This window comes from Oncorhynchus gorbuscha, linkage group LG06 (assembly GCF_021184085.1).
Source record: "Oncorhynchus gorbuscha isolate QuinsamMale2020 ecotype Even-year linkage group LG06, OgorEven_v1.0, whole genome shotgun sequence".
In the NCBI taxonomy this organism is placed as follows: Eukaryota; Metazoa; Chordata; class Actinopteri; order Salmoniformes; family Salmonidae; genus Oncorhynchus; species Oncorhynchus gorbuscha.
Genome location: NC_060178.1, coordinates 100,590,657 through 100,616,273, shown reverse-complemented (window position 1 = coordinate 100,616,273; position 25,617 = coordinate 100,590,657). Strand labels below are relative to the sequence as shown.

Here is a 25,617-nt window from a genome sequence, read left to right as displayed (position 1 = left end):
CAGGTCATCAGAGAGACAAAACCTAGAAAACAGGATCCCTGTTTGGAAAAACAGCCTCCTTGTTCCTTTCCTTGGAACCCTGCTGATTTCAGCAGTAAAACGGCAGAGTGCCAGAGAGAAGTATCTTGCTGCACTCTGAACTGCTTGTTCTTTAGAAACGGCTGCTTCTTTCTTTTAGCATGGCACCTTCTAACTCCTATTGGTGATGTGCTGATGTATTAATGACCTGCTGCTTAATTATAGGCTCATTTGTAGACAGGGACAAACTGAGGTTTGAGGAGGACTCCTTGATTAGTGTCTCCAAGAGTGTCTGTGAAGTCAGGGTTTCTAGTGGCTCAGAGTTAAGGACTGAAGCACTGGCAGTATTGCCACACACAGGCAACTCAGTTCCTTGAAAATAAATGTACTCTTCGTTATACAGAGCCAGGGCCTGGCAGAAACCTGACCAGTGAGTAATCAACTACATAAGTTGGCTTGGAAAGTGTCATTTAGTTAGATTCAGAGTTGACATCAAGGAGCACGGAAAGTACATTAATATATTCTATTTAAGTTGTACTGTGACACTATTTTAAGGGTTGACATACAAACAATAGGTTTAACAATGAGTTTTACTACCATTGCTGTTGCTTTGAAAACTATGTCTAAGAACTAGATTCAAACCGTAGCACTAAAGATCCACGCTGTAGTGAGATTCAAATTGAAAGGTAACGTCCCAAATGAGATGACATATGCAGCATGTACAGTCAATACAGTTTCCGTGAACGTGGGAGAATTCCCTTTAAATTTCACTTGTGCAATACCGCGGATCTTCCACGATACGGATTGAATCAAGCCCTAAAGATATTCCATGATATATGCAGCTACACCACACCCATGCTACACCACACCCATGCTACACCACACCCATGCACACCCATGCTACACCACACCCATGCTACACCATACCCATCATTCTCTGCTCCACACTTGGCAATGCAGCAGCCACTACTTCCTAAGGAGCCCTCCTGTCTGGATGGACCTAACTCAACATGTATCTGCCCCACTTTCTAGAAACATCTCTGTCTGAGACTTTCTCGATCACACACATGCATGCGCGGAGACACACACACATATATATATAGACACACACATACACCCATATACAGTTGAAGTCGGAAGTTTACATACACTTATGTTGGAGTCATTAAAACTCGTTTTTCAAACACTCCACACATTTCTTGTTAACAAACTATAGTTTTGGCAAGTCGATTAGAACATCTACTTTGTGCATGACACAAGTCATTTTTCAAACAATTGTTTACAGACAGATTATTTCACTTATAATTCACTGCATCACAATTCCAGTGGGTCAGAAGTTTACATACACTAAGTTGACTGTGCCTCTAAAAAGCTTGGAAAATTCCAGAAAATGATGTCATGGCTTTAGAAGCTTCTGATAGGCTAATTGACATCATTTGAGTCAATTGGAGGTGTACCTGTGGATATATTTCAAGGCCTACCTTCAAACTCAGTGTCTCTTTGCTTGACATCATGGGAAAATCAAAAGGAAATCAGCCAAGACCTCGGGAAAAAAATTGTAAACCTCCACAAGTCTGGTTCATCCTTGAGAGCAATTTCCAAATGCCTGAAGGTACCACGTTCACCTGTACAAACAATAGTATGCAATAATAGACACCATGGGGCCACTTAACCATCATACCGCTAAGGAAGGAGACGTGTTCTGTCTCCTAGAGATTAACCTCTGAGTGTAGGGGCCAGTATTTTGATGTTTGGATGAAATTTCTCAGGACCCGAATCTAGAATATGCATAGAATTGTCAGATTAGGATAGAAAACACTCTAACGTTTCCAAAACTGTCAAAATATTGTCTGTGAGTATAACAGAACACCAAGTTAAAGCTTGGACGCAAATGGGTCTCCCAAATGGACAATGACCCCAAGCATACTTCCAAAGTTGTAGCAAAATGGCTTAAGGACAACAAAGTAAAGGTATTGGAGTGGCCATCACAAAGCCCTGACCTCAATCCCGTAGAACATTTGTGGGCAGAACTGAAAAAGCGTGTGTGAGCAAGGAGGCCTACAAACTTGACTCCGTTACACAAGCTCTGTCAGGAGGAATGGGCCAAAATTCACCCAACTTATTGTGGGAAGCTTGTGGAAGGCTACCCAAAACATTTGACCCAAGTTAAACAATTCAAAGGCAATGCTACCAAATAATAATTGATTGTATGTAGACTTCTGACCCACTGGGAATGTGATGAAAGAAATAAAAGCTGAAATGAATTATTCTCACTGATATTATTCTGACATTTCCCATTCTTAAAATAAAGTGATGATCCTAACTGACCTAAAATATGGAATTTTTACTCAGATTAAATATTCAGGAATTGTGAAACTGAGTTTAAATGTATTGAGGCTGAGGTGTATGTACAGTTGAAGTCAGAAGTTTACATACACCTTAGCCAAATACATGAAACTCAGTTTTTCACAATTCCTGGCATTTAATCCTAGTAAAAATGTAATGTGTATCATGTTGCGTTGTGTTGTATTCTGTTGTGATGTGTCATGTTTTTTTGTGTCATGTTGTATGATGTTGTGTTGTATGATGTTGTGCTGTAACATGGTGTGTTGTATTGTATCATGTTGTTTTGTGTCCTGGTGTGTTGTATCATGTTTTTTGTGTCATGTTGTGTTGTATCATGTTGTTTTGTGTCATGTTGTGTTGTATCATGTTGTTTTGTGTCATGTATCATGTTGTTTTGTGTCATGTTGTGTTGTATCATGTTGTTTTGTGTCATGTATCATGTTGTTTTGTGTCATGTTGTGTTGTATCATGTTGTTTTGTGTCATGTTGTGTCATGTTGTGTTGTATCATGTTGTTTTGTGTCATGTTGTATCATGTTGTTTTGTGTCATGTTGTTTTGTGTCATGTTGTGTTGTGTCATGTTGTGTTGTGTCATGTTGTGTTGTGTCATGTTGTGTTGTGTCATGGGTTGTATCATGTTGTTTTGTGTCATGTTGTGTTGTATCATGTTGTTTTGTGTCATGTTGTGTTGTGTCATGTTGTTTTGTATCATGTTGTTTTGTGTCATGTTGTGTTGTGTCATGTTGTTTTGTATCATGTTGTGTTGTGTCATGTTGTTTTGTATCATGTTGTTTTGTATCATGTTGTGTTGTGTCATGTTGTCTTGTATCATGGGTTGTATCATGTTGTTTTGTGTCATGTTGTATCATGTTGTTTTGTGTCATGTTGTATCATGTTGTTTTGTGTCATGTTGTATAATGTTGTTTTGTGTCATGTTGTGTTGTATCATGTTTTTTTGTGTCATGTTGTGTTGTGTCATGTTGTTTTGTATCATGTTGTGTTGTATCATGTTGTGTTGTATCATGTTGTGTTGTATCATGTTGTGTTGTGTCATGTTGTGTTGTATCATGTTTTTTGTGTCATGTTGTGTTGTATCATGTTGTGTTGTGTCATGTTTTTTTGTGTCATGTTGTGTTGTGTCATGTTGTGTTGTATCATGTTTTTTGTGCCATGTTGTGTTGTATCATGTTTTTTGTGTCATGTTGTGTTGTATCATGTTGTATCATGTTTTTTGTGTCATGTTGTTTTGTGTCATGTTGTTTTGTATCATGTTGTGTTGTATCATGTTGTTTTGTGTCATGTTGTGTTGTGTCATGTTGTGTTGTGTCATGTTGTCTTGTATCATGGGTTGTATCATGTTGTTTTGTGTCATGTTGTGTTGTATCATGTTGTTTTGTGTCATGTTGTGTTGTGTCATGTTGTGTTGTGTCATGTTGTGTTGTGTCATGTTGTGTTGTGTCATGTTGGGTTGTATCATGGGTTGTATCATGTTGTGTTGTGTCATGTTGTGTTGTGTCATGTTGTGTTGTGTCATGTTGTGTTGTGTCATGTTGTGTTGTGTCATGTTGTGTTGTATCATGTTGTGTTGTATCATGGGTTGTATCATGTTGTGTTGTGTCATGTTGTTTTGTATCATGTTGTTTTGTGTCACGTTGTGTTGTGTCATGTTGTGTTGTGTCATGTGTTGTGTCATGTTGTGTTGTATCATGGGTTGTATCATGTGGTTTTGTGTCATGTTGTATAATGTTGTTTTGTGTCATGTGTTGTATCATGTTTTTTTTGTGTCATGTTGTGTTGTGTCATGTTGTTTTGTGTCATGTTGTGTTGTGTTGTATCATGTTGTGTTGTATCATGTTTTTTTGTGCCATGTTGTATCATGTTTTTTTGTGTCATGTGTTGTGTCATGTTGTGTTGTATCATGTTGTGTTGTGTCATGTTGTGTTGTATCATGTTTTTTTGTGCCATGTTGTGTTGTATCATGTTGTATCATGTTGTTTTGTGTCATGTTGTTTTGTGTCATGTTGTTTTGTGTCATGTTGTTTTGTGTCGTGTTGTGTCATGTTGTGTTGTGTCATGTTGTGTTGTGTCATGTTGTGTCATGTCGTGTTGTGTTGTGTCATGTTGTGTTGTGTCATGTTGTGTTGTGTCATGTTGTGTTGTGTCATGTTGTGTTGTGTCATGTTGTGTTGTGTCATGTTGTGTTGTGTCATGTTGTGTTGTGTCATGTTGTGTTGTATCATGGGTTGTATCATGTTGTGTTGTGTCATGTTGTGTTGTGTCATGTTGTGTTGTGTCATGTTGTGTTGTGTCATGTTGTGTTGTGTCATGTTGTGTTGTGTCATGTTGTGTTGTGTCATGTTGTGTTGTGTCATGTTGTGTTGTGTCATGTTGTGTTGTGTCATGTTGTGTTGTGTCATGTTGTGTTGTGTCATGTTGTGTCATGTTGTGTTGTGTCATGTTGTGTTGTGTCATGTCTTGTATCATGGGTTGTATCATGTTGTTTTGTGTCATGTTGTCTTGTGTCATGTTGTCTTGTGTCATGTTGTTTTGTATCATGGGTTGTATCATGGGTTGTATCATGTTGTGTTGTGTCATGTTGTTTTGTATCATGTTGTTTTGTGTCACGTTGTTTTGTGTCATGTTGTGTTGTGTCATGTTGTGTTGTGTCATGTTGTGTTGTGTCATGTTGTCTTGTATCATGGGTTGTATCATGTTGTCTTGTGTCATGTTGTCTTGTGTCATGTTGTTTTGTGTCATGTTGTTTTGTGTCATGGGTTGTATCATGTTGTGTTGTGTCATGTTGTCTTGTATCATGGGTTGTATCATGTTGTTTTGTGTCATGTTGTATAATGTTGTTTTGTGTCATGTTGTGTTGTGTCATGTTGTTTTGTGTCATGTTGTTTTGTATCATGTTGTGTTGTGTCATGTTGTGTTGTGTCATGTTGTGTTGTGTCATGTTGTCTTGTATCATGGGTTGTATCATGTTGTTTTGTGTCATGTTGTATAATGTTGTGTTGTGTCATGTTGTTTTGTGTCATGTTGTGTTGTATCATGTTGTGTTGTGTCATGTTGTGTTGTGTCATGTTGTGTTGTGTCATGTTGTGTTGTGTCATGTTGTGTTGTGTCATGTTGTGTTGTATCATGTTGTGTTGTGTCATGTTGTGTTGTGTCATGTTGTGTTGTGTCATGTTGTATCATGTTTTTTGTGTCATGTTGTGTTGTATCATGTTTTTTGTGTCATGTTGTGTTGTATCATGTTTTTTGTGTCATGTTGTGTTGTATCATGTTGTATCATGTTTTTTGTGTCATGTTGTTTTGTGCCATGTTGTTTTGTATCATGTTGTGTTGTATCATGTTGTGTTGTATCATGTTGTGTTGTATCATGTTTTTTTGTGTCATGTTTTTTGTGTCATGTTGTGTTGTATCATGTTTTTTGTGTCATGTTGTGTTGTATCATGTTTTTTGTGTCATGTTGTGTTGTATCATGTTTTTTGTGTCATGTTGTGTTGTATCATGTTGTATCATGTTTTTTGTGTCATGTTGTTTTGTGTCATGTTGTGTTGTATCATGTTGTGTTGTATCATGTTGTGTTGTGTCATGTTGTGTTGTGTCATGTTGTGTTGTGTCATGTTGTGTCATGTTGTGTTGTATCATGTTTTTTGTGTCATGTTGTGTTGTATCATGTTGTGTTGTATCATGTTGTGTTGTATCATGTTGTGTTGTATCATGTTGTGTTGTGTCATGTTGTTTTGTGTCATGTTGTTTTGTGTCATGTTGTTTTGTGTCATTTTTGTTTTGTGTCATGTTGTGTTGTATCATGTTTTTTTGTGTCATGTTGTGTTGTATCATGTTTTTTTGTGTCATGTTGTGTTGTATCATGTTTTTTTGTGTCCTGGTGTGTTGTATCATGTTTTTTTGTGTCATGTTGTGTTGTATCATGTTTTTTTGTGTCCTGGTGTGTTGTATCATGTGTTGTGTTATGTTGTATCATGTTTTTTTGTGTCATGTTTTTTTGCGTCATGTTGTGTTGTGTCATGTTGTGTTGTAGTATCATGTTTTTTTGCGTCATGTTTTTTTGCGTCATGTTTTTTTGTGTCATGTTGTGTTGCATCATGTTTTTTTGTGTCATGTTGTGTTGCATCATGTTGTTTTGTGTCATGTTGTGTTGTATCATGTTGTTTTGTGTCATGTTGTGTTGCGTCATGTTTTTTTGTGTCATGTTGTGTTGCATCATGTTTTTTTGTGTCGTGTTGTGCTGTAAAAGGTTGTGTTGTATCATGTGATGCTGTAAAAGGTTGTATCAATTGGAGCCATGCTCACCTGCAGCATGAGCTCGCAGTCGTCTCGGCCAACGAAGATCATCTCCAGGGGCAGACGGTGACGAGTGCCCCCGCTGCTCACCAGGAACCATGATGTGAGACTCATCTCTGCTACGCTACTCACTCCAACCATATGTCATCCTGAGAGCGAGAGAGAGATTGATTGAAAAAGCTTATTCTACTTTCCCAAACGCACAAGTGGTTATCTCCACCTTGCTACCACAAAAATACTTCCACCCTGCTACCATTCAGCGGCTTAACGCAAGTATTTCCTGTGACTGTACCTCAAGACCAAATGTTTAACTGGCCCACCACTCCACCCTGGACTTGAACAGCCTTTACGTCCAGGTCCACCTGTACAAGGCAGCAGTGCCCACCTTCGCCCGGACCCTAAAGGACACCGCTCTCAAACGCAGCCCCAACACTTCACACAGGAGCAACAGATCAATAGGACACCCACACCCCAACCAATCAATACCCCACAAGTCAATCAATACCCCACAAGTCAACCATGCCCACACCTCATTTAGGCCCCCTCAGATCAGACCTATGCCCAACCTGCCCACCCCATGCCTCCCTCCCACAAAGAGGGCCCCAACATGGAACTCACACATACGCCCAGGCCGTGAGCAGGCAAACTGGCCCAACCCCCACTCTAACACTATCCCAAGCCATTGGCAATGTACCATATGCTCAGCAGGCTCTGCTAACACTTACTGGTCTGAGGACAAACCACACAACCAACAACATTTGGCACTTCATGGAACACAAAGTCTTCACTATATCTTCCTGGAATACCCGAGGCCTGAGGTCATCTGCCTTTGGCCTAAAGAGCGGGAACCTTGACTTCACCAAAGAAATCAGAAATACAGACATTGTCATCCTACAAGAAACATGGTATAGAGGAGATGGATCCACTGGTTGCACTATAGGTTACAGAGAGCTGGAAACTGCCTGCTACTCAGACCCAGAAGCTAGGATATGCATAATAGAAAACACTCTAAAGTTTCCAAAACAGTTCAAATAATGTCTGAGTATAACAGAACTGATTTGGCAGGAAAAAAAACCTGAGAAAAATCCATCCAGGAAGTGGGATTTTTTTAAATGTTTGTAGTTTTCTATTGAATGCCATTACAGTATCCATTAATGTAGGATTACAATTGCACTTCCTATGTGCACTTCCTATGTCAGCAGTCGTTAGAAAGAGTTTCAGTGCTGTTTTTATGAAAAATATGCTAGAATTTGTATTTTTCTAAGTGGCTCCCATTTGGCTGTAGTGTTGTGGTACGAGTCAGTGAGGGCGTACACTTCGTTATTTATCTCTGGTAATGAACATACGATTCTCTGGCTTAAATGTTTGCATTTTTTAACATATCAGGGTACCTGAGGATTGATTAGAAATGTTGTTTGACTTGTTTGGACTAAGTTTATTGGTGACTTTTGGGATTCCTTTGTATGAATTTTGAACGAGGGAAACCGGTGTATTATTGAATCAAGCGTGCAAACTATACTGACTTTTTGGGGATATAAAGAAGGACTTTATCGAACAAAAGGACCATTTGTGTTGTAGCTGGGACCCTTGGGATTGCAAATGAGGAAGATCTTCAAAGGTAAGTGATTTATTTTATTGCTATTTGACTTTTTTGACGCCTCTGCTTGGTTGGAAAATGTTTGGAATGCTTTTGTATGCTGGGCGCTATCACAAAACATCACTGTTCTAGAGGAGATCTGCATGGAGGAATGGGCCAAAATACCAGCAACAGTGTGTGAAAACCTTGTGAAGACTTACAGAAAACGTTTGACCTCTGTCATTGCCAACAAAGGGTATATAACAAAGTATTGAGATAAACTTTTGTTATTGACCAAATACTTATTTTCCACCATCATTTGCAAATAAATTCATTAAAAATCCTGCAATGTGATTTTCTGGATTTTGTTTTCTAATTTTGTCTGTCATATTTAAAGTGTACCTATGATGAAAATTACAGGCCTCTCTCATCTTTTTAAGTGGGAGAAATTGCACAATGGGTGGCTGACTAAATACTTTTTTGACCCACTGTATATGAATTCATGCAGGATTTCCTCAGCATCCATCTGCAAAACTCCCTGAAATACAGTGAAAGACTAGATTGTGTAGTTCAGGATAGAACTAGTATACAGTCAATGTAAAACAGTCATGTGTGCAGTATGCAACATCACAGTGCTAAAGTGAACCATACAAACCTCCACATACTCAAGCCACAGCCGTTTGACCCTCTCTGAATGCCGCTCAAAAGGCACTCAATAAAGTTGTTTCATTTGAACCTGATGTCTTTTCAGGATGCGTGCCAGTGTTGACTGAGAGACCTGATGGACATGATTGAAAATGGCATGGTCACCGATAATGTTGGCTTGTAGTTCTCTAAGCCTGATAGCATTATTGGTCAAAACCATGTTTATTATCTCTCTCTCTTGTTCTTGCGTGAATATGGGCCCCCTTCCTCCTTGTCGTTCCCGACCCTCAATCCTATGTAGAGAATAATACATGTAACTTACTGTACAATGTCACAGGAAGGGGTATCACAAGTGCTGATATGGTGCAGACAATAAGCGGCTGGTTACTGTAACTGTAGACAGATCTGTTCCCTGTTTTCCTGTCAAAGTCCTTATGACAGATGCCACTGTATATCTGCTAAGATTTGGCTGAACTCTCAGTTCAGCCTCCCTCAGCGTCAATCCGTGGTTCACAACATGGTCCACTAGTGTTGCACGAATGTCATTTGATAAGTTTGGTCCTCTTCTTCTTTGTGCACGTTCTCCTCCCGCTTCAGGTCTTCCTCGACCTCTGGCTGGGCCTCTGCCTCTTCCTCTACATCATTCTCCTCCTGTGTACTCCTCCTCTCACGCTCTCTCTTCTTCTGACACCTTCCATTTTGGTTGAAGGCTGGTGAACCTACCTGCTGCATTTTTATAGTGCTTAAACCTGATTGGTTTAAGCACTCATTTAGCAATCATGTGTTTGTGCACCTGATGGCTGTGTTTAACAGATTGGCTCAGGTGTGGTAATTTGACAGTCAGTTCTTTGGAATTGCAAGGAAGTGACATGATATACTTCTGCATCTGATGTATACAAGTGTGTTTAGTGTTGTGCAAATCACTGTGTGTAATGTTTTGCAAATAGTGTGAAGCTGACAATGTGCTTACAGTTGTGCAAATCTAGCCTTGTGTTTTGCTCCTTGAGTGTAAGGTTTTGCTAATTGTGGGAAAAGTTCAATTTTAGTGTGTAAGCAATCGTAAACAACTGTAACATGAGTCTTCAATATTCCCAGGTAAGAAGTTTTAGGTTGTAGTTATTATAGGAATTATAGGACTATTTCCCTCTATTTTTGTATTTTATTTTATTTATCCATTATTTTACCAGGTAAGTTGACTGAGAACACATTCTCATTTGCAGCAACGACCTGGGGAATAGTTACAGGGGAGAGGAGGGGGATGAATGAGCCAGTTGTAAACTGGGGATTATTAGGTGACCGTGATGGTTTGATGGCCAGATTGGGAATTTAGCCAGGACACTGGGGTTAACACCCCTACACTTATGATAAGTGCCATGGGATCTTTAATGACCGCAGAGAGTCAGAACTAGAGGTCGATCGATTAATCAGAATGGCCGATTAATTAGGACCGATTTAAAGTTTTCATAACAATCGGAAATCTGTATTTTTGGGCCCCATGCAGAGCAAGGGGAACAACTACTAGAAGGCTCAGAGCGAGTGACGTTTGAAACACTATTAGCGCGCGCTAACTAGCTAGCCATTTCACTTTGGTTACACCAGCCTCATCTCGGGAGTTGATAGGCTTGAAGTCATAAACAGCGCAATGCTTGACGCACAATGAAGAGCTGCTGGCAAAACTCACGAAAGTGCTGTTTGAATGAATGTTTACAAGCCCACGTCTGCCTACCACCGCTCAGTCAGATACTTAAATACTTGTATGCTTGTATGCTCAGTCAGATGATATGCAACGCAGGACACGCTAGATAATATCTAGTAATATCATCAACCATGTGTAGTTAACTTAAGGTATAGGGGTCAGCATTTTCACTTTTGGATAAATAGCGTGCCCAATTTCAACTTCCTGCTACTCATGCCAAGAATATAAGATATGCATATTATTAGTAGATGTGGATAGAAAACACTCTGAAGTTTCTAAAACTGTGAGTATAACAGAACTTATGTAGCAGGCAAAACCCCGAGGACTAACAGTTCAGAATTTTTTGTTTTAGGTCTCTGTCTGTTCAGTAAGCTCTCATTGGGAAACACTATTTCTTAGGCAGTTGTTTTCAGTTCCTACCGCTTCCACTGGATGTCACCAGTCTTTGGAATTTGGTTGAGGTTATTCCTTTGTGCAATGAAGAAGTACGGCCATCTAGGAAATGGGTAACACTGTTGAGAGTTGCGAAAGACTTTTCCTACCAGCCAAGACAATGAAGTCATCCCTTAAAGGACAAAAATAATTGGAGAAAGCACAAGCGAATCTAGCATAATCAGCTATTTGGCTAATCCCCTTCTAAGCAATAGCATTACTTTATCTAAATACAACATAACAAATTGTGTAAGTAGTATAGTGATCTCATTCCAGCCATTCAAAATCATTCCCTCCTCACTAAACCAATCAGATTTCAGGCTCCCTCTGAGAGAAAGTGACATGAATGGAGCGTTCTCTTCTGGGTGTCTCTAATGTGTTTCTCTCCTGTGACCATGGATCCTCCAAGTAGCGCCATGGTCACATGATGCAACAGTCCCTCAGCCTCCTTATCCCATCATAGGCCAGGGCTACTGACTCAGACCACCTATCACTGCCAGATGCGCACACACACACAAAATAATGCATAGGCAATCTGTGCAAGCACTCCCACATATATCCAAGATGCTGAGGCAGGTGTTTCAGTAAAGGCTGTCAGGTAAAATGTGGCCTCCTGTCAACTAAAAGAAACTAGATTGTAAAACCTCAAATGAAATAACTTGCCTGATCTTCTTATTTGCTTCAGCAGGCCCAAAGCTAATGAGAGCCCTTTACTTTGATACATGGCTGCATCGACAGTCAGAAAGAATAGGGAGGCAAGACAACAGTCCAGGGCAATAAACAACTAAAAGGACTGGATCTTATTCTGGTCCCAGATGACTGCACTATTATTTACAGTCAGGCCAGACCAGACCATACCAGATGAGGCCAGGCCAGACCAGACCAGACCATACCAGATGAGGCCAGGCCACCAGACCATACCAGATGAGACCAGACCATACCCAGGCCAGGCCAGACCAGACCATGAGGCCAGGCCAGACCATACCAGATGAGGCCAGGCCAGGCCAGACCAGACCAGACCATACCAGATGAGGCCAGGCCAGACCAGACCATACCAGATGGCCAGGCCAGACCAGACCATACCAGATGAGGCCAGGCCAGACCAGACCATACCAGATGAGGCCAGGCCAGACCAGACCATACCAGATGAGGCCAGGCCAGACCAGACCATACCAGATGAGGCACCAGACCAGACCAGACCAGATGAGGCCAGGCCAGACCAGACCAGACCAGATGAGGCCAGGCCAGACCAGACCAGATGAGGCCAGGCCAGACCAGACCATACCAAGCCAGACCAGAAAACACAGAGGTATATATCTAACTTTTCACAAAAGGAAAGATCAAACACAAGGATCCTTTCTTTAAAGGCTGCACAGCAATCCCATCAATCTGTTTGTTTTCGGTATGGGAGTGATTACTCATCACTGGCAGGCTACATCTTATATAACCACACAATCAATTGATCTTGTGTATCCATTCCTTGAGGGCACCGTGGCCTCAGACAACATCCCTTGCTAATATTAGACGTGATTACAATACCAACAGAGAGCGCAGACACTGGCAGTGTCCAAAAACCAATACTAGCTTACTACATACTTAAACAGCATACTATGTACTCATTGTTGCATACTATGTAGCATATACCGTTTAGTAAAATGTATGCAGTATGCCACGGCCGCAACGCAGTAGAGGCTCCTGACTGGCTGAGTAGATGGGACGGGGTCAAGTGCGGGTAGATCTTTCCAAATTCAACAGACATGCATTGCATTAGCCAGCCTGATAATAGTTTGTTTTCAATTCGATACATTTCTCTAAACTGGTTATAGGCAGACTATCACATTGGACCCAATGGAGTCATAAACCTACTCAGGCTGGTTATAGGCAGACTATCACATTGGACCTGTACTGTAGCAGACCATATAGCACATCGATCCTATTTAAAAAGGTCTGAAGATGGAGACAGATCATTTGGGTCCATTTCAACATATTTATCAGTGAAACCAAAGTCCTGTAACATATATAAATGAAATCAAATAGCCTAGTACACACACAAAAACATTTCAAATGTTCAAATCAAAAGGCTATTGCACAGACAAATGTAGACAGTCGGGTGTGTGTCGCAAATTCAGAACCGTTGGACGGCAACATAATAAACTAAAGCACTGTTCATTGGGAACAAGATCAGAATGACTGCTAAGGCTTGATCCATGAATGTAATAATTAAATAGTTAGCCACGCCTACAAAACTAAACCAATCCAAAAGGTTTTCCCAAAAGCAATGAGAAAAATAATTCCATTGAAACTAAAAGGACGAAAGATGGTCTTAGTGCTACGAAGCTTTTGGGAAACCCAATAACTCAATAACTCAGTCACATCCCGAGTCCCCAGTGCCGACATGTTCAGAAATCAAAAGGTGGTTTAGTATTTTCTTTAAAAGCTCAGGCAAAGGACAAGAGAACAAGAAACACTTTTCAATGAAAACAGAAATCCACTCTGGGTAAAAAATACATTTTCTGTTTTCTAAAATGTAGCCTATACAAAACTTGATACGATTCAAAAACGGCTTAGCCTACATTTGAACACCATTGCTATTCGGCATCTTCCCAATTATGTAGCCCAGTTCTATTGTTTGGCTACTTGAAGAGAACTAGGGCCTATCACTCGCAGCCCACCTCTTCCAATGCATTGTGGGAAAGTATGCATCTAATCCTACTAGATGATGAAGAGCTGAAATTATAAGAATGTCCTGGCATTTAAACCATACTAGATTTGAAAGAATTCACATACTTAAAACTTTCTATTTTGGTATCATGAGAATGCTCTATTGTGTAGTTGTGCATTAATTGGTGCATTTTGGGAGCTCATCCCAATATCTAATTGATCAGCTGTTGTAAAAGCCTTAAAATGAGTATGAAATCCAGGAATTTCAAGTATACTCAATTTTCAAAATCTCACATACTATAAAAAATAAAAAAATTGGTGTACTCAAATGGCCTACTATTTAGGTCGCAAGAATGGGTATTCAGACACGGTCAGTGTCTGGTCATTTGGGGGGGAAATGTGACTATGCAATAGGAAGACTTCCAACTAAATTACTGGGCACACATAGAGGGTACAATGGCTTATTCCCAGGGGCGTGTTGCTGCTTCATGCTGATGACTGTCTGTATGGAGACAATTCACTTTGACGTTTGTACCAGAATGGATTACTTTTCCTGTGCTCATACATGAAAAACACATTGTGTCACTTGCTTACCTAACCACAATGTGCCACTATGCCAACTGCTCACATAGAATAGTATTTGTATTGCCATCCTTTAATCAGCATATTCTTATATGATCTCAGACTATGGATCCGTAATAACATGGATTTATTCATAAATGCAAAAATTATTATTTGGTGACAGAACAAAATAACTATCACAAAGGACTCAGCACTTACATAATAATAATAATAATAAATGCCATTTAGCAGACGCTTTTATCCAAAGCGACTTACAGTCATGTGTGCATACATTCTACGTATGGGTGGTCCCGGGGATCGAACCCACTACCCTGGCGTTACAAGCGCCATGCTCTACCAACTGAGCTACAGATGGCTGTCTCGGTGAGATACGTCTCGGTGAGATACGTCTCGGTGAGATACGTCTCGGTGAGATACGTCTCGGTGAGATACGTCTCGGTGAGATACGTCTCGGTGAGATACGTCTAGGTGAGATACGTCTAGGTGAGATACGTCTAGGTGAGATACGTCAGGTGAGATACGTCTAGGTGAGATACGTCTAGGTGAGAACTAGGTGAGATACGTCTCGGTGAGATACGTCTAGGTGAGATACGTCTCGGTGAGATACGTCTCGGTGAGATACGTCTCGGTGAGATACGTCTCGGTGAGATACGTCTCGGTGAGATACGTCTCGGTGAGATACGTCTCGGTGAGATACGTCTAGGTGAGATACGTCTAGGTGAGATACGTCTAGGTGAGATACGTCTAGGTGAGATACGTCTAGGTGAGATACGTCTAGGTGAGATACGTCTAGGTGAGATACGTCTAGGTGAGATACGTCTAGGTGAGATACGTCTAGGTGAGATACGTCTAGGTGAGATACGTCTAGGTGAGACCAGGTAAGTTGACTGAGAACACATTCTCATTTACAGCAACGATCTGGGGAATAGTTACAGGGGAGAGGAGGGGGGTGAATGAGCCAATTGTAAACTGGGGATGATTAGGTGACCATGATGGTTTGAGGGCCAGATTTAGCCAGGACACCGGGGTTAACCCCCCTACTCTTACGATAAGTGCCATGGGCTCTTTAATTACCCATTTAATGATCCATATGACCTACATATGGAAATACATGCTGGGCATACTGTATGTTTACTCAGATAGGCTTCAACGTATAGACTGTAATTGATGCCTGTAATACTATTGACATTCAAATGTCTGTACATATTTTAAGTGCAGCATGGCATAATTGTTTACATTAAAAATAGCAATGAAAACATATATTCAAGTGAATCCCGATTGGGCATCCATTCACATCCATTCACATCAAACAATAGATTACAATCCTTTTCCAACATCATTGATAGATGTTCTTAGAAATCCCTAATTCAACAGCAGCACGGAAAAATGACCAGCTATGAAAAATAAGGTATATATTCTTCTTATTATTATTATTATTAATCATAGTATTATTATAAGCTACATTTATATAAGTCACTGGTGATTTAGCACACATGCAACAATGTCATGATGGATATAATCATAACATTCTCTAGGGATATGGGGAACCTGCACTAATGGTGACCCTACTGGCTGGTGCCAGACATAAGGATGTGGACATCAGTAGATGACATGGGACACTGAATTCATTGGTCACAGTCATGCACCAGCGGTAGCAGTGAAAGGAGGCTACATTACTCCAGACACAAAAATACATGTATGTTTTATTTTAGAAAAACATGATGCATAAGCGGAAAAGTGTATGTTACGCTCATACAGGTTATTATAGAGCAAGTCAAGAAAATGTTTGATTCAGTAAATACACTGACCACAGCCTGGGAAGCTGAAACATTAGCTCCACCTTGCTCGGCTCTGGCCTTACTAGGTGACATTAGCAATTAACTAGCCATTCCAAGTTAACTATGACACCACCTCTAATGTTGTCCAGAGATGGCCTTACTATGTTCACAGGACAATAAAAATAGCCATGTCACTCACACAGAAACAGAGACTGGCACACAGAAAGAAATTATCCATACTGGCAAAGATAATAGGCCGATGTCACACCCCAAAACGGATGTGAAGTTGATTGCATGTAGTTTGAGACACTTATTCTACATGTGGAAAAAGTGGATGCTATTGTTCTATAACATGGCTGATGAAATAGATGCAACTAGCCTACCCATGGTATAACTAGAATTATAAACTGGTGGTTCGAGCCCTGAATTCTGATTGGCTGACAGCCGTGGTATATCACTGTATACCACCGGTATGACAAAGAATGCATTTTTACTGCTCTATTTCCGTTAGTAGCCAGTCTATAATAGCAATAAGGCACCTCGGGTTTGTGGTATATGGCCAATATACCACGACTAAGGGTTGTATCCAGCCACTCCAAGTTGCGTTGTGCATAAGAACAGCCCTTAGGCTTGATATTGGCCATATACCACACCCCCTTGGGCCTTATTGCTTAATTATCCCTCTCCTTGAAAACAAGAGCCCATTATTCTTTCAGGCAATTAACCCATAAACCTCTAGTAAAATAGACCTGGTGGAAGCTTCAGTTATATTCTTAGTGTGTATAACAACACTATTATAACAACACTGAAAAGGGAACTGGCCTCGTGGCAGTGTCTATGGCAGAGTGAAGTAGGAGGGTCTCATGAACACCATACAAAATGCTGTAGTAAAGTGAACTCATTTCCCAAGCTTCCTCTTGGCTGTTAAGAAACAATGGCAGGGCTGGACAACAAAGTCCTCAAACATAAAAAATGAAGATATTCTTGAAGAAAACAACTTTGTTGTTACCAGGAGGTCATTGAGACTAGACTCCAAAAAGAGCTTCATGAGTGGCATAAGGACCTTGATGATAATTTACAGTATACTCTCAAATTGATGCAGAACTATATTTAAAGTACTCTATAACTAAAGTATGGTAAAATGGGTCAGTACTTAGGCGTAGGCTACTTCAGTGTGCTGCCTCTCCAGTCATCCAATGAGTTGGACACAGCTGCCTACAGCCAGTGGTTACAGTTGGAGTGCTGGCTATGATTATCAGTGGCACAGGCCCAACACTTGAATTCCTGCAGGAGGAGACAACGATTCAAAAGCAGATGGTCACTGTCCCGCTCTCAAAGAATTCCAGTCTGTTTCACGCAGACAAATGGCTGTTTAATGCAGGAGCTGTACCAGAAGTTCTGTGTAGCTTTAATAAATTGGTGTATTAAGGTTCTAGCTATTGTAAGCCAATCAATTTGTCTGACTATTGTGTTTCTAAAATGTTTGTATATTTTTATTTCACAGACCACCGCCTGCCTGATTCACATTAGTTTATCACGTTTCATGAGCATAATGGACAAAGCAGAATCTCGAGAATTACTGATAAAAGAAAAAGAGAGCTCTTTTCGAAACACCCCTCTAATTCATGGGAATTTGACATTAGGTGACGTCTTGAAAGAGGTTCGAGATTGTCTCATGGAGAGGACTAGGCAGAGAGCGTCTCATGGAGAGGACTAGGCAGAGAGCGTCTCATGGAGAGGACTAGGCAGAGAGCGTCTCATGGAGAGGACTAGGCAGAGAGCGTCTCATGGAGAGGACTAGGCAGAGAGCGTCTCATGGAGAGGACTAGGCAGAGAGCGTCTCATGGAGAGGACTAGGCAGAGAGCGTCTCATGGAGAGGACTAGGCAGAGAGCGTCTCATGGAGAGGACTAGGCAGAGAGCGTCTCATGGAGAGGACTAGGCAGAGAGCGTCTCATGGAGAGGACTAGGCAGAGAGCGTCTCATGGAGAGGACTAGGCAGAGAGCGTCTCATGGAGAGGACTAGGCAGAGAGCGTCTCATGGAGAGGACTAGGCAGAGAGCGTCTCATGGAGAGGACTAGGCAGAGAGCGTCTCATGGAGAGGACTAGGCAGAGAGCGTCTCATGGAGAGGACTAGGCAGAGAGCGTCTCATGGAGAGGACTAGGCAGAGAGCGTCTCATGGAGAGGACTAGGCAGAGAGCGTCTCATGGAGAGGACTAGGCAGAGAGCGTCTCATGGAGAGGACTAGGCAGAGAGCGTCTCATGGAGAGGACTAGGCAGAGAGCGTCTCATGGAGAGGACTAGGCAGAGAGCGTCTCATGGAGAGGACTAGGCAGAGAGCGTCTCATGGAGAGGACTAGGCAGAGAGCGTCTCATGGAGAGGACTAGGCAGAGAGCGTCTCATGGAGAGGACTAGGCAGAGAGCGTCTCATGGAGAGGACTAGGCAGAGAGCGTCTCATGGAGAGGACTAGGCAGAGAGCGTCTCATGGAGAGGACTAGGCAGAGAGCGTCTCATGGAGAGGACTAGGCAGAGAGCGTCTCATGGAGAGGACTAGGCAGAGAGCGTCTCATGGAGAGGACTAGGCAGAGAGCGTCTCATGGAGAGGACTAGGCAGAGAGCGTCTCATGGAGAGGACTAGGCAGAGAGCGTCTCATGGAGAGGACTAGGCAGAGAGCGTCTCATGGAGAGGACTAGGCAGAGAGCGTCTCATGGAGAGGACTAGGCAGAGAGTGTCTCATGGAGAGGACTAGGCAGAGAGTGTCTCATGGAGAGGACTAGGCAGAGAGTGTCTCATGGAGAGGACTAGGCAGAGAGTGTCTCATGGAGAGGACTAGGCAGAGAGTGTCTCATGGAGAGGACTAGGCAGAGAGTGTCTCATGGAGAGGACTAGGCAGAGAGTGTCTCATGGAGAGGACTAGGCAGAGAGTGTCTCATGGAGAGGACTAGGCAGAGAGTGTCTCATGGAGAGGACTAGGCAGAGAGTGTCTCATGGAGAGGACTAGGCAGAGAGTGTCTCATGGAGAGGACTAGGCAGAGAGTGTCTCATGGAGAGGACTAGGCAGAGAGTGTCTCATGGAGAGGACTAGGCAGAGAGTGTCTCATGGAGAGGACTAGGCAGAGATTGTCTCATGGAGAGGACTAGGCAGAGATTGTCTCATGGAGAGGACTAGGCAGAGATTGTCTCATGGAGAGGACTAGGCAGAGAGTGTCTCATGGAGAGGACTAGGCAGAGAGTGTCTCATGGAGAGGACTAGGCAGAGATTGTCTCATGGAGAGGACTAGGCAGAGATTGTCTCATGGAGTGGACTAGGCAGAGATTGTCTCATGGAGAGGACTAGGCATTCCAAACGAAAACAAAAATATAAAATTATTCAGATGCATTGGCAGCACTGTTGAAGTCTTGTGTGGTGAAAAAACCTATACATTACACAAAGAGAGCCGATATGAAGTAAACCAGGTCACTGAGGCAAGCTGTCTGGCTTCAAAATAAAGCCCCCACACTACAGAACACACAAGGGCTTCATCTCGGGAAAGAAACAACTGACCGAAAAGAAAAGGGATATACTCAGAAAAATCCTCTGACATTACAAATAGACGAACCAATCGGATAAAAGCCCTGGTCCGTAAACTCCACTGATGAACTGGAAACAACAGGACATTCGGATAACCCGACCGGTCCAGTACTGCCTAGCCTGAACATAGCCTGGTTGGCTAAAGCTAAAGGCAAGCATTAGACTATCAAATTGTATCAACTAAAGGAAATGTAGCAAATAATCAAACACTACAGTAGCTACAGGTCAGCGTTATCTTCTCAGATATACAGTAGCCGATTACATGGCAGGGGAGATTTGCAACAATGCAGCAAGCCCACAAAAGCTGGAGAAGTGGCCATGCATGCAGCATGACAATACACTGCAACCAGCCTAACCAGTCTCACTACTCTCTATATAACGTTAGCAAATAAAACATCAGCCTTTATAGGCTAATCATTCTGCATCGCCCCATTGTGAATTTTGAGTTGTATAATTTAAAACGTTCATCTGCTCTTTCATCATTCACAAATATGCCCTGGAATGAAAACCTTGTAGCCAATTGTATCATTGTTCCAGTTCCATTGTCAGAAAGTAGGCCTAAAAACAGAAAAGATGGAGTGGGAATTCCAAGAACTGCATTTATTTATTCATTTGTACAGTTGGTTTACTTGGAAGCAATACAACATTCTCTCCAAGACAATCATACAGCTGTGGAAAAACGTTTCATTATCTTGCATTTCTCACTTACCTTTTATTTACTGCTCTATTTCGCTGGCTCTTATGGTGGAGGCTTGCAATATCCAATGGAACTGTACACTGATCTCGGTGCCCAGACCTAGTAGCCTATATACGTTGGTCTTCTCTCAGTTGCTCAACAATAAGGTTTTTCCTTCCAAATAGCAGTTTCCTACATCCTCCACGAGTCGCCAGCGTCTGCAGTTCCAGCTCGACCCGGTGGGCGTGTTTTCCAGATTGATTGGCAAATACAATAAATGCAACTATCAAAAACAAAGATGTTCAAAAATGTTGTTACAATATGCTAATAAATTCGATACATTGTTTTGCCCGAATAAAAGCTATTTTATGTGATTGTGAAGACTGATCTCGCGATCATACCAATCTGATAGGCCTACCAACGCGATATTGTGGTTGTAGTTTTTAATTAAAACAGTTAAACAAAATTGAGCATCACCTAAAACTACAAGTTCCAAGGCCCCTTGCTTGGTTCGGGGAAGTATTTGGAAAGCTGCTTGACTCAACCGTTGACAGCTGAATTTTAAGCTAGACATGCATCAACTCTGCTGATATCTACATGGTAGCAACGTTTTTGGTCTGATTTATTTTGTATGTGTAACTTAGCTAGCTAAATACATCAAGGACACACATATAGATACAGTGCCTTGCGAAAGTATTCAGCCCCCTTGAACTTTGCGACCTTTTGCCACATTTCAGGCTTCAAACATAAAGATATAAAACTGTATTTTTTTGTGAAGAATCAACAACAAGTGGGACACAATCATGAAGTGGAACGACATTTATTGGATATTTCAAACTTTTTTAACAAATCAAAAACTGAAAAATTGTGCGTGCAAAATTATTCAGCCCCTTTACTTTCAGTGCAGCAAACTCTCTCCAGAAGTTCAGTGAGGATCTCTGAATGATCCAATGTTGACCTAAATGACTAATGATGATAAATACAATCCACCTGTGTGTAATCAAGTCTCCGTATAAATGCACCTGCACTGTGATAGTCTCAGAGATCCGTTAAAAGCGCAGAGAGCATCATGAAGAACAAGGAACACACCAGGCAGGTCTGAGATACTGTTGTGAAGAAGTTTAAAGCTGGATTTGGATACAAAAAGATTTCCCAAGCTTTAAACATCCCAAGGAGCACTGTGCAAGCGATAATATTGAAATGGAAGGAGTATCAGACCACTGCAAATCTATCAAGACCTGGCCATCCCTCTAAACTTTCAGCTCATACAAGGAGAAGACTGATCAGAGATGCAGCCAAGAGGCCCATGATCACTCTGGATGAACTGCAGAGATCTACAGCTGAGGTGGGAGACTCTGTCCATAGGACAACAATCAGTCATATATTGCACAAATCTGGCCTTTATGGAAGAGTGGCAAGAAGAAAGCCATTTCTTAAAGATATCCATAAAAAGTGTTGTTTAAAGTTTGCCACAAGCCACCTGGGAGACACACCAAACATGTGGAAGAAGGTGCTCTGGTCAGATGAAACCAAAATTGAACTTTTTGGCAACAATGCAAAACGTTATGTTTGGCGTAAAAGCAACACAGTTCATCACCCTGAACACACCATCTCCACTGTCAAACATGGTGGTGGCAGCATCATGGTTTGGGCCTGCTTTTCTTCAGCAGGGACAGGGAGATGGTTAAAATTGATGGGAAGATGGATGGAGCCAAATACAGGACCATTCTGGAAGAAAACCTGATGGAGTCTGCAAAAGACCTGAGACTGGGACGGAGATTTGTCTTCCAACAAGACAATGATCCAAAACATAAAGCAAAATCTACAATGGAATGGTTCAAAAATAAACATATCCATGTGTTAGAATGGCCAAGTCAAAGTCCAGACCTGAATCCAATCGAGAATCTGTGGAAAGAACTGAAAACTGCTGTTCACAAATGCTCTCCATCCAACCTCACTGAGCTCGAGCTGTTTTGCAAGGAGGAATGGGAAAAAATGTCAGTCTCTCGATGTGCAAAACTGGTAGACATACCCCAAGCAACTTACAGCTGTAATCACAGCAAAAGGTGGCGCTACAAAGTATTAACTTAAGGGGGCTGAATAATTTTGCACGCCCAATTTTTTAAGTTTTGGATTTGTTAAAGTTTGAAATATCCAATAAATGTCGTTCCACTTCATGATTGTGTCCCACTTGTTGTTGATTCTTCACAAAAAAAATACAGTTTTATATCTTTATGTTTGAAGCCTGAAATGTAGCAAAAGGTCGAAAAGTTCAAGGGGGCCGAATACTTTCGCAAGGCACTGTACGTTCACACGTTATAATACTTTCGCAAGGCACTGTACGTTCACACGTTATCCATGAAGCCACAGTTCGATTCTGTTGAGCCTAGGAGGAAGAAGAGTTGGGAGCATATCAAACTAAACTGAAGAGGTAACGTTAGGCTAGATAGCTAAAGATGCGGGTTGAGTTTAGCCATACCATTTTGGGCTATAACTAACGTTTAGCTAGCTGGTCTTTTTGTTGTATTTGTGGTTGACATTAGCCATAGGCCTAGCCACTTAAGGTGTTGCAAGAGCTGGCTAAGTAAGAAAACATCCTCAAATGTACTCTCTAGCCTGTCTCTTTAAAATATAGATACAATGTTATTGAGCCGTGCAAATACACAGTCATATCTGTTACACAGTAAACCTTTCAACATGATGATTTGACCCCGAAAGAGAGCCAACCGCAGCATCCAGCAGCTCAGATGCAGAAGGCAGCATGACTGGAGAGGACTCCGAACCGAAGGCAACAGAGTGAAGCTGGTACTTTAGCCACAACCCCACTCACTGCCTGTGATCAATGGCATCACTTCAGTACCATAGACCAGGGGTCTCCAACCCCAGTCCTGGAAAGCTACTGGGTGTGCAGGCTTTCATTCCAGCCCTGCAGTAACACACCTAGCTAATTTATCATAGTCCAGATTGAGGACTCTCATACTCCAGACTCAGGACTATGCTGAGCTGAATACTTTAATCAGATGTGTAAGGGATGGGCTGGAGCAAAAACCTGCACCCCTCTTGCAGCTCTCCAGGACTGGAATTGGAGAACCCTGTAAAAGACACAAGGCATTATGGATCAGGGTGATTCCATGCCAGGACAGACCCAGACTATTTTTGGTGTCCAATTGTTCTGGCAATTCTCACAGAGAAGCTTCACCGAGAGGAACAATTTTTGATATGCTTTTTACATCTGTAACACAATTCTTTTGACAATCATAAATAAAGTAGCCATCTTAGGCCCCGTTTAGACCTATACATGCTTCCCGTACAACCCATTGATCTGTGAACCATACACAATAAAAACAAATCCTTGGTGTCAATATTCTCCAAATAGTGTGCTTTATTTGCAGAAGTTTTTATGTGAGCTTTATTTGCCAATGTTTGTAAATGAGAATTACCAGAACAATCTGAGATACCAAAAATATTTTCCGGCCAAGCTGGCGTGGAATCGTCCATCAGCACTGATTTCCCAGAATGACATGCTCACTTCATTATACATATCCTTGGATGTTTTGTAGCTAGTGTAACGAACCTGGGTTTATATGCACGGATATTGACTCTACCTCTCGAGCATGCTTTTGCGACACAGTCGATAGCGCGCTCGACTTCGGGCTAGAAGGTCGAGGGTTCGAGACCTGCTCCCTGCCGGTTTCATTACATTGGTATCAGAAGTGATCGGACCTTGCATCCACGACATTGTAGGTGCTTGACCGGTGAGCGCATTCCTATAAGACGTAGCTAGTGTAACGAACCTGGGTTTATATGCACGGATATTGACCCTGCCGCTTGAGCATGCTTTTGGGGCACAGTCGATAGCGCGCTGGACTTCGGGCTAGAAGGTTGAGGGTTCGAGATCTGCTCCCTGCCTGTTTCATTACAATTACATTGGTGTCAGAAGTTAGTGTCACAATCAACCTTTTACCTTTGTATTTGTAAAGGTACCTATACTAATTAATTATGTTGTGTTTCAGTCAATCAACTGTGATCACAAAAGAAACAAAAAGATCAACTTTTCCTTCAAAGAAAAAATATTTTCCAAAGGTACTATCTTCAAGACTGCATAAGCATCTATGATAAGACTTAAGACAATTAAAACAACGCAGATGTCTAGATGTCCTTTCCCTTTATCAGCCTAGGGCAATATATTTATTGATCACCAAAAACCCTATTGGAAATGTTATCACATCATGATTGCATTATTGAGTTTAGACACTGGTGGTGTGGCAGACTAACTAGGTTTTCCCCCCACTCTCGGTGGGTGCAGCACTGTTATTGTCCCATTGTGAATTTGTTCATGACTGACACAGACAATCTGTAATCCATTTTACCAGAGTTGTCAAGATAATGTGAGCTCTTGCATGCCTGCCGTTCAAGACCTGGTCCACATTCTGCACAACCAGTCAGTACATCAAGCACCTGGAGGCTGAGGTCAAGTTCAGTAAGGTCTGTCTGATGAGCCCACCTCAGAGTCTCGTTACCACTGAGTCTCATGAAAGTTCTTCTTACGCAATTTGGTCACCAATGGATATTCATGTCATGTAATGAATTAGAGTGGTAGATTTTCATCTTGTTGGATGTTTATAATCCATGAAGTTTCTACCGTTGTCTATTCTGTCAGAGTAACCATTGGGTTCTTAGTCACCTCCCTGACCAAGGCCCTTCTCCCCCGATTGCTCAGTTTGGCCTGGCTGCTAGCTCTAAGGAAGAGTCTTCGTGGTTCCAAACTTCTTCCATTTAAGAATGATGGAGGCTACTGTGTTCTTGGAGATCGTCAATGCTGCAGAAATGTTTTGGTACCCTTCCCCAGATCCGTTCCTCGAAAAAATCTAAAATCCTCTTTTTGCTTCGTAATCTGGTATAGTGCTGTAGATTGATGAGGAATAAACAACTATTTAATCAATTTTAGAATAACGCTGTAACGTAACAAAATGTGGAAAAAGTCAAGGGGTGTGAATACTTTCTGAATGCACTGTATCTGTTGTTTGTAACTGTGTCTTTGGAAGGTTTTGGAGCTGGTCAAAATAGGATTATATCTGGTCCCAGGTGGAATACAATGTTGGTTGACCCTCAAATGGTATACTTCATTTTTTTAAACTTTAGGAATAGCATAAAATCTTTGAGCCAAAGAGAGGTTAAGGGAGGATTGACAGATTTCCAATTCAATAAAATCCTTTGCAAGGAGGCAAAGGCAATAGCATCTAGTTTTTTATTGGACTGGAAAGGATTTTCCTGTGGTACTCCAAAAATAGCTGTTTCTGCTCTGGGCTGCAATTCTATAA

General features: G+C 41.6%; 1 protein-coding gene across 1 annotated transcript in view; it reads right to left on the bottom strand.

Annotated features, from left to right (window-relative positions):
* LOC124038629 (centrosomal protein of 170 kDa-like) overlaps positions 1–20,574 on the bottom strand; it is an 89,999-nt gene extending 69,425 nt beyond the window's left edge. Inside the window, 2 exon segments of the mRNA XM_046354707.1 lie at positions 6,685–6,824; positions 20,330–20,574. Of these exon segments, the coding sequence (XP_046210663.1) occupies positions 6,685–6,789 (105 nt within the window). The 5' untranslated portion in view covers positions 6,790–6,824; positions 20,330–20,574.
* Between the last annotated feature and the right edge of the window lie 5,043 nt (positions 20,575–25,617).